Genomic DNA, 13,795 nt, shown 5'->3' with positions numbered 1-13,795 from the left:
CAGTTTCCTGCCAGTGACAGTGCTGTGTATAAGCTCTTTAAAGGGCAGGTTGTATTTTATTGGCATTGTCGGTGCTAATGCTATTTAGTTTATTTTTATTTTGACTTTTAAAATTAATGCAGTTTTTCAAACTTGTCGTATAACTCCTGGAACAACAATGAAGGGATGGTCTCTTTCTCCCAACTCATGGATTTATTTTACTTTATTATTTCCATTCTGCTGTCTTTTCTACTTCTCGAAGGACCAAATATCTGCATGAGCATTGGAGCGTTATCTCCATGCTAAGTCATACGCTGGACTCTTCAGCTTATAGCTGTTCTGCAACTGCAACTAACTTTATAGGCACCGCAGCCACCCTGTGTGTAAGAGCACCTGCTAAGGACTCCTGGGAAGGTGCCAGTCAGTTCAAGAAAGAAGAAAAAGACAACAAAAAAAGAGAAAGAGAGTAAATAAACCTTGTATATATATATATTTTAGGAAAGATTGAGAATGTTTGATTGAGAAAGGGTGGGGGACAGCTTACCCCCATTCATAAATTATATTGTAAATCCTGGGAAGTCATTTTTCCCCAAAGCAATATCTCGTTTTTAAATGAAAGCTAATTATATAAAAGGAATTTTCCTACTCACCATTCATTAGGCTGTTAATACTTTGCTGAAATACATTTAACTGTTAAGCCAGAAAAACTGAAGATTTTAGTAATCACATGGATTCTCTTAACAGTGTTCTGCATTCTATAAAAGAGGTATTTTTCCATAATGCAAACATGAAGTGGTGCCAGTGAGCAAAAAGTACAAATGTAACTATAGTGATTTGAGTGCAGCATTAGCAGTGGGCTTTTAAAAATCATTTGTGAGTGCCTTACACCAGCGCACACCAGGGTTATGCCTTCCAGACCAGTACACCTGCACAGCTACATCCTCCCTGGCCGCTGGGCACCCACGTTAACAAGCATCAGCTTAAAATCTCCAACCTGCATCTATACCTGTCCTGAAACAAATCACTGCACATTTGATTTCCTGTATGGACAAAGAAATCATACAACTCAACAACCAAAGAACAACCCAATTACAAAATGGGCTAAATATATGAATAGGCATTTTTCTGAACAGCAAATACAGATGGCTCAAAAGCACATGAAGAGAGTGCTGTTGAGCCTTCGAGTTGCCCTATGACCCATCAATAGCACTACTTGGTATGTACCCAGAAGAGCTGAAAGCAACGACATAAACAGACATTTGCACACCGATGTTCATAGTAGCATTATTCACAATCACCAAAAGATGGAAACAAACCAAATGCCCATCAGCAGGTGAGTGGATCAACAAAATGTGGTATACACATACGATGGAATATCATGCAGCAGTAAGACAAAATGATATCCTGAAGCACATGACAAGATGGATGAGCCTTGAGGACATAATGCTGAAATGAAATTAGCCAGATACAAAAGGATAGATACTGTATAATTCCACTTTTATGACCAGCATAAAGGTGTAATCAGAGGCTTATAATACAGAATATAGAGGATTTAGAGAGAAATAGAAGCTAGAGATGGGTGAACTGTTAGCTAATGAGGTTGAACTCCAATGTAAGGGAATAGGTAGGAGAGAAGGTGGTTCTCTAGGGGGTCTATAAGTAATATTACCATACTGAAGATGAACAAGATTGAAAGGGGTTGTATACTACGTGTCCCACTGATTAACGCTAGAAATATGGATTAGTTATTGCAAAATTACCTCAAATGTATGATTCTTGTACAAAGAGTGTTTAAGTCCAGGGTACAGAGGGAAATCTGCTATTGCATGCTATGAGCTATATTCAAAAGGAAACCACGAGCGCTACCACAGCAACAGCAGAGATAAATAATGGGGGAAGGAACAAGACTTAAGAGGAGGTTTAGATTTCCTATTTGGTGAGGGTGTGTTTATTGGTTTTCTTTCTCTTGGGAACAATAAAATTAGCTAAAATTGAGAATGTTGATGGACTATAAAACTTTGGGCCCTATACATGATGCCCGATGAATGCAGGTGACTGAAGGGTGCACTGACACAGTAGATTGGCAAACAATTGTATATACTTATGAACGAAGGTTGTGCTACTACAAAAAGGAACAAATTCACGAGGCATGCAATGATGCAAATGAATATGTGGAACAATTGGTGAGATAAAATGAGCCAGAAACAAAAGAACAAGAATGGTATGGTCACCTTTAATAAACGCTTATAAGAAAACAGGGGCCCACATTGTAAACTTTTAGAGCAGACACATTAAGTCTGGAGTGGTGATTATTATTTCTGGATTTTGAGAAGCTGTTTTATATATATAATCTGATATTTAGAGTTAAGACCGAAGTTGAACAGCTTGGGGTTAAAGTAATTCAGAACATAGGGGTAAGGAAGACAGTGTCTATATTTTAGAACCACACATATTCTTCAAGACCAATGGAAGAAAGGTTTATTTGGTCTGGAACTGAAATTTTCTGTAGTGGATAATCTAACTCAACCTATCTGTATAGCTCATTTGAACAATAAACAAAGGAAGCCCAGAATAAAAAAGAGGTCCTTTAATCCTGTATAGGTTATTGTAATGCCTGGAGACATCCTAGAGTATATTAAGCAGATAATCAAAAAATACTGTCAATGTCCCCTGACGGAGGGGAGAAAGAACATGAAACTATTAAACTTTACCATCAGGGAATCCCTTGATACTATATCAAACTTTAGGGACACCCAAGTCAGTAGGCCATGCCCTTGATCATGAGGCTTACTCATGTGAAGCTTATGTAGGTAGTGGAGATACTTAGACTATTGGAGTTATACAGAGAAGATAGGATTTAACAGATGAATATGAATGCCATATCATTAAATTGATATCTCTTTTAGTCTCCAGTATTTTAGAGCAGCTAGAAGTAAAAACCTAAAATTCTTGAACTGTAACCCATGTCAAACTCTGATATATGTGCTACAACTAATTGTGTGCTGTGCTTTGAAATGTATAGCTTTTTTGTATATATGTTATTTTTTTGCACCAAAAAAAGATGGAAAAAAGTCCATTGCGATAATAAAAAAAAAATAAGCCTTCTAGCCTCTTCTGGAGCAGCTGGAAGGAAAAATATAAGAGGATCGTATGGTAGCCCATGACAAATTGTGGGATCTGTCCTATGTAATTATTTGTTGAATAATGCTTTGAAAATGATTGCTTTTTTACTTCTTTGCTTTGTATATATGTTATATTATACAATAAAAAAGTTTTTAAAAAATCCTTTGTGAGTAAATTAGCTTTCACTTTTGTTATTAAATTACAAAATGTCATTATAGAGCGCAAGCTTGCCTTGATTTTCTTTGAAATGATGTCTGCTTCGTGTCCAGAATATACAATTGAAGTATTTTTATAGTATACTTTTTTCATACATTGTGTTCATTCTTGAATAACGTGTGTTCAGTGTTGGCTTATAGATATTAAAAAGAAAGTATTGATTTTGATTCAATATAAACGTTTTCTGTAAAAAAAAAAAATCAATTGACCGTAAATGGGCAGGTGTATTTCTGAACTCTGTTAGTTTCTATTAATCAATATGTCTATCTTTATGCTATTATCATGCTGTTTTGACCACTATAACTTTGTAATGTGCTTTAAAGTCAAGAAGTTTGAGTCCTCCAGCTTCTTTCTTCTTTTTTTAGATGTTATTGTCTATGTGTGGTGTGCTGGTTTGAATCTGTGGTGGACCCCAGAAAAGCCATGCCCTTTAATCCTCATTCAATATTGCTTGGTGGGAGCATTTTGACTGTTTCCATGAAGATGTGACCCACCCAATTGTGGGTGGAAGCTTTTGATTAGATGATTTCTATAGAGGTATGTCTCCACCCACTGAGGTGGAGTTGCTTGCTGGAATCCTTTAAAAGAGGAAACATTTTGGAGAGAGTCCCTTTAGCCATGAGAAAGCCAGCAGATGCCACCACATTCACCATGTGCCCTTGCAGCTGAGAGAGAAACATTGAACTTCATCAGTTTTCTTGAACCAAGATATCTTTTCCTGGATGCCTTAAATTGGACATTCCTATAGACTTGTTTTAATTGGGACATTTTCTAGGCCTTAGAACTATAACTTAACAACTTATTAAATTCCCCTTTTTAAAAACCATTCTGTTTCTGGTATATTGCATTCTGGCAGCTAGCAAACTAGAGCATGTGGCTCCTTTCCTTTCTAAATAAATTTGATGATTGGTTTTTCCATTTCTTCAAAGTAGGCTGTTGGAATTTTGTTTGGGATTGTGTTGAATCTATAAGTCAATTTGCATAGAATTTACATCTTAATGATATTTAGTCTTCCAATTCATGAACATAGAATGTCCTTCTATTTATTTAGGTCTTCTTTGATTTCTTTTAGCAATGTTTTATAGTTTTCTGAATACATCTCCTTTACATCTTTGGTTAAGTATTCCTAGACATTTGATTCTTTTAGTCAGGCATTATTTCTTCATATACTCTTTCACTCCTTCTCTCACTCCTCTTCTTCTGAGACTCTAATGATAAGAATGCTTGTTCTTTGATTATTTCCCATAGGGCTCCCTGATTCTATCTTTGTTATCTCTAGGATTGAGCCATTCAATGAGGGTTTTTTATTTCAGTTTTTATATTTTTCAGTTTTATAAGTTCTATTTAGTTCTTTTTTAATTTTCATTTGTTTGTTGAGATTTTCTGTTTTTTTTCATTTGTTTTAAGAGAATTTGTCACTGTTGAAGCATTTTTATAATGACTGTTTTAAATTAATTGTCAGATCATTCAAACATCTGATTCATCTCAGTGTTAATGTGTGCTGTTTTTTCTCATTCAAGTTGTGATTTTTTTCTGGTTCTTATATGAGTGATTTTCAATTGAATCTTGGACATTTTGGATATTACATTAAATTATGTATTATATTATAGCTCTCTGGATCTTATTTAATATTCTTTTTTAGCAGGCAGTCCCCATATTGAGGTATGGTTTGAGGGCTCTATGATCAATGTATGTATGTTCAGCTTCTCTCTGGATTCCTTTGACAACATCCTAGCAAAAGTGGACCAGTGACACACACTACCTTGTTGAGGACAAGTAGGCTAGAAATTCAGCTTTCCCCTTGGCCCTGCTGACACCTTTCTGGTGAAAGTGGGGTACTAACTTATATCCCCTCAACTTGCACAACCTCATTGCTTCCAGGTGGGACTATAAACAAATTCCTTGTTGGACTCCACTGACCTGAGGGGAACAGTTGAAGGAAGCAGAGTGCCAAACCCTTAATTCCTTCTCTTTCCACCTCTTTCTGCTGGTTTCTACTTGGTGGGGGATGGGGGTGAAATTTCACAACTCTGCTGACACTACCCCATACTACTTGTCTTGGCCTGATCAGCACCTACTGTGCAGAGAAATGGCGCACTGCCACTTGCTTTCATGGGGGCCAGGGCAGAAGATCACTCCCCATCAGCCTTACTGAAACTACAGGGGATGGAGGAGGATAGCATTTTTCTAATGGTTTTTCACTAGAGTAGAATGGGTGTTGTCAAAAAGTTTTCTATTCTGCGAGGCTACCTTTTCCCAGTCTCTTGGCTAGCAGGGACAAACTTTTCTTGGAGCTTATTTTACCTGTGCCTGTTAGTGGCTTCCCTATGGGCGACAATAATGAAATCCAGGAAATTCATTGCCTTGTTGTTCCTCAAGACCTGAGGCTCCTGGTCAGTCTGCCTTCTTAACATCTTTCAGAGTCTTGCTATGCTTGTTTTTTATGCTCAGTCCATGATTTTTTACTTGTATAGGGGAGGACCTGGGAGGAATGGAGCTATTCCATCTTGGCCAGAAAGAGAAGTCACATCCTTTTTTCAAAATGAGGCACAATGCGAACCCTTTCATTCTGTTCTCAGTGGAAGCAGCAAGATCTTATAAGACAGTGATTTTCAAACCAAATTCCCTAAGAAGTTTTTCAAAACATTAAAGAAAAAAGATGTTTAAAAAATTTGTTTTACACAATAAGTACATGGAACCTTGAGTAGGGCATAAGATTTTGTAGGTTTGTCCAGAGTGGTGCCTCGATAAATCCTAGAAAAATTTGAACAGTGAATAAAAAAGTATTTGCAAAGTCCCCTTCAGGGAATGGTGAAAAGGGGGGGAAATTCAACTTCCCCAAGTGGAGAATTCTTGATATTCTCACAAGCAGTGGGGGCAACCAAAGCAATAGGCTGAAACTTAACTTGGGGTTTGTTCATATGAAACTTAACACTACAAAGGATAGACTAAGCCTACTTAAAATTAGGCCCAAGAGTCACTCCCAAGAGAATCTCTTTTGTTGCTCAGATGTGGCCTATCTCTCTCAGCCAACACAATAAGCAAACTCACTCCTCTCCTCCTCTCTACGTGGGTCATGACTGCCAGGGGTGTGGACCTTCCTAGCAACGTGGGACAGAAATCCTAGAATGAGCTGGGACTCAGCACGAAGGGATTGAGAAAGCCTTCTTGACTAAAAGAGGGAAGAGAGAAATGAGACAAAATAAAGTGTCATTGGCTGAGAGATTCCAAACAGAGTGAAGAGGTTAGCCTGGAAGTTATTCTTATGCATTTGTTCTAGTTTGCTAGCTGCCGGAATGCAACACATCAGAGATGGATTGGCTTTTAATAAAAGGGGATTTATTTTGTTGGTTCTTCAGAGGAAAGGCAGCTAACTTTCCACTGAGGTTCTTTCTTACGTGGAAGGCACAGGATGGTCTCTACTGGTCTTCTCTCCAGGCCCCTGGGTTCCAACAACTTTCCCCGGGGTGACTTCTTTCTGCATCTCCAAAGGCCTGGGCTGAGCTGCAAGTGCTGAGATGAGGAATGCCGAGCTGCTTAGGCTGTGCTACATTGCGTTCTCTCATTTAAGCACCAGCCAATGAAGTCAAACGTCACTCATTGCAGCAGACACGCCTCCTAGCTGACTGCAGATGTAATTGGCAACAGATGAGGTTCACGTACCATTGGCTTATGTCCGCAGCAACACGATTAGGTATGCTCACCTGGCCAAGTTGACAACTGAATCTAACTAACACAGCATTATAGCTATCACCTTTGTAGTTAACGTATAGTAGAGAGGCTGGAGGGAACTTTCTGAAAATGTAGAGCTGTGTTCCAGTAGCCGTGTTTCTTGAAGATGATTGTATAATGATACAGCTTTCGCAGTGTGACTGTGTGATTGTGAAAACCTTGTGTCTGATGCTTCTTTTATCTACCTTATGGACAGATGAGTAAAACATATGGATTAAAAATAAATAAATAATAGGGGGAACAAATGTTAAAATAAATTTAGTAGATTGAAATACTAGTGATCAGTGAACGGGAGGGTAAGGGGGGTATGGTATGTATGAATTTTTTTCTGTTTTCTTTTTGTTTGTTTTTCTGAATTGATGCAAATGTTCTAAGAAATTATCATGATGGTGAATATACGACTATGTGATGAAAAAAATGTTCATATTGTGTGTTGATTGGTTTTATTAATAAAAATTTAAAAAATAAAAAATTTCAAAAAAAAGTTTGTTTTGAAGAGTTTTAAAGCCAAAATAACAGCTTGAAAACTCCTGCTCTAAAACACTGCACTTAAAGAAATTAAATCCAGAGATGGTTTTTCCATGTCTGTCTCTCACAACCAGTCTTCCATTGGGAACCAGGTACTGTATATTATTTATTTCTGTTTTTCTAACACTTGAACATGCCCAGCATGTAGTACAGACTCAGTACATTTTTGTTGAAGGAATGGAGTCATATACAGATCCATCTTCTCTGCCCTTGGTAGTTCCTTTACTACCTACTCTTAGGGGCTTTATTTTCTTTTGCCAGGTATCCTAGACACAGCCATTGTTGATCGGGGAAGAAATGTGGTGTCTGGTTCTCGAGATGGGACAGCACGACTTTGGGATTGTGGGCGCTCAGCCTGCCTGGGAGTCCTTGCAGACTGTGGTTCTTCCATCAATGGAGTGGCTGTGGGTGCTTCTGACAACTCCATAAATCTCGGCTCCCCTGAGCAAATGCCCAGTAAGTTGATAATGATCTGTGAGCTTGTCTTTTTTTCTTAAGCCCTCTTCAATGTTTGACTTAGTTTCTCCTTTCCTTGTCTTTTCCTGCTGGTAGATGGTAATTCTCTTTTCACCATAAGATTAATATTTATTGAATACCTACCATGTTTTTATTACTTTGAAATCTACAAAGGAAGTATGCATCATAGTCCTTGCATTTGAGTAAGTACAGTCTAACTTAGCAGATGAGACTAATGTCTATAAAACTGAGAACAATACAATTTTGACTGGAATTAATTAGTGATTTTTAATGCACATATAATAGGTTTTTAGGGGAAAGCAGTTATTTAGGTTAGTATTGATGGGAAAGGCATCCCAAAAGAAGTTAGTTTGAAATTAGAATGATGATTTGAAGTTGAACAGACAAGAATGGGAAGAATATTTCAAGATTGTTAAGTAGGGTTGTGGGTAGGGGAAGGAGCATGTTTTAGTTTCCTAGCTGCTAAAACAAATACCATACCAAAGGTTGTCTTAACAACAGGAATGTATTGGCTTGTATTTTCAGAAACTAGAAGACTCACTGCCTCCTGGGGTCGGTATCTTTTGGCTTGCTGGCATTCCTGGGGTTCCTTGGCTTTTCCATCATATAGCAATGCTCATGGCAGTGTCTTCTTTCTCTTCTGGGTTCTCTTGACTTCCAGCTTTTGGCTGTTCCCTGTGGTTTCTTTTTTCTTTATCCAATTTATTTTGCTTATAAGAACTTCAGCCATATGGAATTAAGGCCCACTCTCATGCAGTTTGGGCACAACTACAATAATAATCTCTACAAATGTCTTATTTACAAATGGGTTCACACCAACAGAACCATGGGTTGGAACCTGAACATGCCTTTTGTGAGGGACATGGTTCAGTCCCCAGCAGTGCAATCTGCATTTGAAAAACTTGGAGGTAGAATTGAGTGTTGTATAAAAGATCATCTTGCAAATGTACTAAGAAATGATGAATATGCAACTATGTGATGATATAAAGAATTACTGATTGTATATGTAGAATGGAATTATATCTAAATGTTTTGTTTGTTAATTTTTTTTAATTAATAAAAAAAGTTAAAATAAAAAAAAAAGATCATCTTCATCAGGCCAGTACGTTGGATTAGGAGTAGTAGTAGTAGGAAATACATTAAGGGGGCTCTGTTGAGGCAGAATGATGAGGGTCCTAATAAGGTAACTTTCATTATTTTCTTATGATAATAACCAATAATTGCTTCTCATTTTCATTAGAATTATTTTTTCTACCATTGTCTTTGCCCTTCATTTTTGCCGTGCTATAGGCACTCTTAAATTTCCTGTATAGATGCAGTGTGATTCAGGGACTCCTGCTAAAACTATTGTTGACTACTAAATGATCTCTGACCTCTCTTTGGGGATTGATGGATTAGTAGGTAGAGTTATATTTCCTGAAGTGTGATACATGTGCAATTAGTGGTAAACAAGATAATTTCAAGTAGTACACATTTTTAATAGTTATATATTAATATAATGCACACATAAACTTCTCTTCAAACATAAGATTTCACACATTATAACTTAAAACAAGCTTAAGTTTTTAAAAATCAGTTGATTTAGGGCGGGCCGCGGTGGCTCAGCGGGCAAAGTGCTTGCCTGCTATGCCGGAGGACCTCGGTTCGATTCCCGGCCCCAGCCCATGTAACAAACAAACAAAATACAATAAAACAAGAAAATGTTTAAAGATGTTTCCCTTTCTTCCTTCCATCCTTCCTTCCTTCTCTCTGTCTTTCCTTCCCTTCCTCCCTCTTTAAAAAAAAAAAAAAAAAAAAAAATCAGTTGATTTAAAGTAATTTAAATGAAAATATTCTGGTTTTTCTTTACTTTCTTATTTCCCATCTATTGTTCAACTCATTGAAGGATGGTTTATGCTACCAATTGACTGAAATGGCTCTTGTCAAGGTCACCAATAAATTCCATGTTGCCTAGTTGGTGTTACTTCTCTGTACTTGTTTTCCTGAACTCTCAGTAATATTCATCATAGTAAACCCCTCTCCTCAAAACATTTTTCTTTCTCGTGTAACAAGTAAGGTATCAGTGGCTGAGAGAGTTCAAATAGAGTCAAGCAGCTACTTTGGCGGTCACGCTTACACAAACTTCAGTTAGACATTGCTGTCTATCATAACTTGCCAAACCCCAACCAAAACCATTCCAGCCAATACTAAAGAACACTTAGGGTATTACATAAGATTCTACAAAGGTCCACATACTAGGGTAGCTTTCCAGAAACCTAATACTTCCAGATGGGTCCCTGGACCAGATAAATCCTGCAACCTAGAGGGACCATCCTCTCCAGACATCAGCTAGTTCCATCTTCCTACCCCTTATTATTGACAGCCCCTTCCAACAGGAAAAAGTTAGAATGGCCATAGTCCAAACACTCCTAAAGTGTGGGGAAAAGATTAAAGGTGATGGTAGGAGTTATAATACAGAGAAGGTAGGGTTTAACAAACAAATATGATTGCTGAATCATTAAATTGATATTTTGTTTAGTCTCCAGTATCTTAGAGCAGCTAGAAGTAAAAACTTAAAATTGTGAAATTGTAACCCATATCAAACTCTGAAATCTGTTCTACAACCAATTGTTGCGGTGTGCTTTGAAATTTATTTCTTTTTTGTATGTTTGTTATTTTTCACAAAAAGAGAAAGAAAGTTATGATTAAAAAATATATATATTCCTTCTAGCCTCCAATGTTCTTGAGCAGCTAGAAGGAAAAATCTGAGATGATGGTGTAGTAGCCCATAAAAAACTATGGGATCTGTCCTATAACTGCTTTCTGAAGAGTGCTTTGAAAACTTGCTTTTTTCTTTCTTTTCTTTGTATATATCTTATATTATACAATTTAAAAAGATTAAAAAAAACTTTTCTTTTTGCTTTCTGTGATACCACACTATACTGGTTTTCTTCAAATCCCTCTGACTTATTTCCCATCTATTGGGAAATAGATGACTCTGACTGCTTTTATTAATCTCTTTTTTTCTTCTTAGTCTTGTTTTATAAGTCTTCTCTACTTAACATTTAAATGTTGGAGAGCTCCCCTATTCAGTTCTGGCCCTCAGCTCAACTACGATTTCTCCCTAGATGATCTCATCAGTTCTGAGGCTTTTAATTTTGTATATAAGCTTGTGATTCCCAAAATTCTTTCTAAAGCCTAGACCTCTCACCTGAGTTCAGACACTACTTGGATGTCTAAATACACCTCAATTTTATCTTGACTAATATGTAGTGTTTGATTTATCCCCATGCCAGGTCTGTTTTTCCCATGAGTAAATAGTATCATCTTTGCTCAAGCCCAGGCCTGAGATGTAGTCATGATTCTCCGCTTTTCCTCATGCTCCACATTAGCAAGACCTGTCATCTTTACCTCTAAAGTATTTCTAATTTTTTCACTTCCCCCTTCCACTGCCCACATCCTGGTCCAATCTTTCATCATCTCTTCTGTTCTAGTTTGCTAGCTGCTGGAATGCAATATACCAGAAACGAAATGGCTTTTAAAAACGGGAATTTAATGAGTTGCTAGTTTACAGTTCTAAGGCCGAGAAAATGTCCCAATTAAAACAAGCCTAAAGACATGTCCAATCAAAGGCATCTAGGGAAAGATACCTTGGTTCAAGAAGGCCGATGAAGTTCAGGGTTTCTCTCTCAAGTGAGAAGGCACATGGCGAACACAGTCAGGGCTTCTCTCTCAGCTGGAAGGGCACATGGCGAACACGACGTCATCTGCTAGCTTTCTCTCCTGGCTTCCTATTTCATGAAGCTCCCCGGGAGGTGTCTTCCTTCTTTATCTCCAAAGGTCGCTGGCTGGAGGACTCTCTGCTTTGTAGTGTTGCTCTCTCTGAATCTCCAAAATGTTTCCTCTTTTATAGGACTCCAATAAACCAATCAAGACCCACTCAAATGGGTGGAGACATGTCATCCCCTAATCCAGTTAAACAACCATTCTTGACTAAATCACATCACCTAGGGAGATGATCTCATTACAGTTTCAAATATACAGTATTGAATAGGGAGTATTCTACCTTTAAGAAATGGGATTTATATCAAAACATGGCTTTTCTTAGGGGGCATACCTCCCCTCAAACCAGCACATTCCACCCTCTGGCCCCTAAAAAAGACATGGTTTTCCCCATATACAAATACATTAATTGCATAACAATATCAGAAACCTTAAACCTTTCAGTAGCAATACAATGAAGTACAAAATTAGAGACTGTATACAATCTCATCAAGTCAGTTACAGGCATGATCTGTCCTAAGGCAAAATTCTCTCCATTTGCTCTGGACCTTTGAAAACTCATAACAAGTTATTTGCTGCCAACATACAAAGAAGGAACATTCATAGGATACATATACACATTCCCATAGGGAGGAAGGAACACAGGGGTCACCGGACCCATACAGTTTCGAAAACCTGCAGGGCAATGTTCATTAGATTTCAAAGTCTGAGAGTCATTTATCCTCAGGGCTTTAGAAAGTGGCAGTCCCACCCTTTCCAAATGCCTACGCCTGCCTCTCTCTGAATGCAACCTTGGGGGATATTGGGGAGACCACCTTTTTCTCGGCTCCACACTCTCCAAGCATCGGGGCCACACCCAGGCTCTCTGCCATCTCCGGGGCACACGCTCAACCCCTCCATGTGGTGGCAGCCAGGCTCTCCCCAAACCCCAAGGAACATGCTTCACTCTCTCCAAGACCTGAGGCGGCATGACTCTTCCACTGCAACGAGGTGGAAGGCCCATTCTCTGCCTTTGGGGCAAACTCACCCTCTCCACGTGCTTGGGTGGGTCCACTCTCCTGGCCCGGGGCTTCTTGACTTTAGACCTCAGCTTCCATGGTTTTGCCTCGGAAGTTATTTTTCCTCCAATGTGTCCCTTCTCTGAACCCCTCAGTCCAGACTGGCAGCGGCTCTGTTTATACAGGTCCCACAGCACTCTCATTGGCTTTCTATGCAGTAGCCTTGGATCATGCCCATTAGACATAAGGAGTTTCCACAAATCTTTCCTGGATAACTCCATGTCCGATCCTGACTTTCTCTGAAATGGCTGGCTGGTTCCACATTTGGTTAAATCCACACTATACTCTGTAGTCTCCCTTTCTGTAGGCCCAGAGTTTTCCAGAATTTCAATTTCTGGTTTCTCTGTACCCAAGAGTTCAGTTTTCAGCTTATCTCTTTTCTGTCGCATTTCACTATAAGCTGCAAGGAGAAACCAGGCTGCACTTTCCACATTTAATTTGGAGATCTCCTATGCTAAATATCCAAATTCATGGCTTTTAAAATCCGCCTTCCAGCCAAAGCCACTACTCAATTTTGCCAAATTATCTGCCATTTTAAAACAAGGCTCACTTTCCTTCCAGTTTTCAATAGCACATGTCTCATTTCTGTCTAAGGCCTCAGCAGGGGTATCTTTAGAGTCCACATTCCTACCAACAGTCTCTCCAAAGCAGTCTAGGCCTTCTCTATCAAGCTTTCCACAACTCTTCCAGAATCTTCCCCTTATCCATTTAAAAAGCCTTTCCAACATGTTTGGTATTTGCAAACCACAGCAGCAGCACCCCACTCCTGGTACCAAGATGTATTATTTAGGGTTCTCTAGAGAAACAGAATCAACAGGGAACACTTGCAAATATAAAATTTATGAAAGTGTCTCACGTGACCGTAGGAACACAGAGTCCAAAATCCACAGGGCAAGCTGCGAAGCCGATGACTCCGATGG

At 38.6% G+C, this 13,795-nt stretch overlaps 1 protein-coding gene across 5 annotated transcripts in view; it reads left to right on the top strand.

Moving 5' to 3' along the window:
• Positions 1–13,795, top strand: part of PAAF1 (proteasomal ATPase associated factor 1) — a 159,173-nt gene that overhangs the window by 70,195 nt on the left and 75,183 nt on the right. For 4 of the 5 annotated variants that reach the window (XM_077113617.1, XM_077113616.1, XM_077113618.1 and 1 more), the window contains exon 7: positions 7,840–8,034. The exons of the other annotated variant lie outside the window; for it this stretch is intronic. In XM_077113617.1, the coding sequence (XP_076969732.1) occupies positions 7,840–8,034 (195 nt within the window). The remainder of the gene's footprint in view (positions 1–7,839; positions 8,035–13,795) is intronic. 5 annotated transcript variants of the gene reach the window in all.

This window comes from Tamandua tetradactyla, chromosome 8 (assembly GCF_023851605.1).
Source record: "Tamandua tetradactyla isolate mTamTet1 chromosome 8, mTamTet1.pri, whole genome shotgun sequence".
In the NCBI taxonomy this organism is placed as follows: domain Eukaryota; kingdom Metazoa; phylum Chordata; class Mammalia; order Pilosa; family Myrmecophagidae; genus Tamandua; species Tamandua tetradactyla.
Note: the sequence above shows the minus strand (reverse complement) of the source record. Positions and strands in the feature narration are given on the sequence as shown.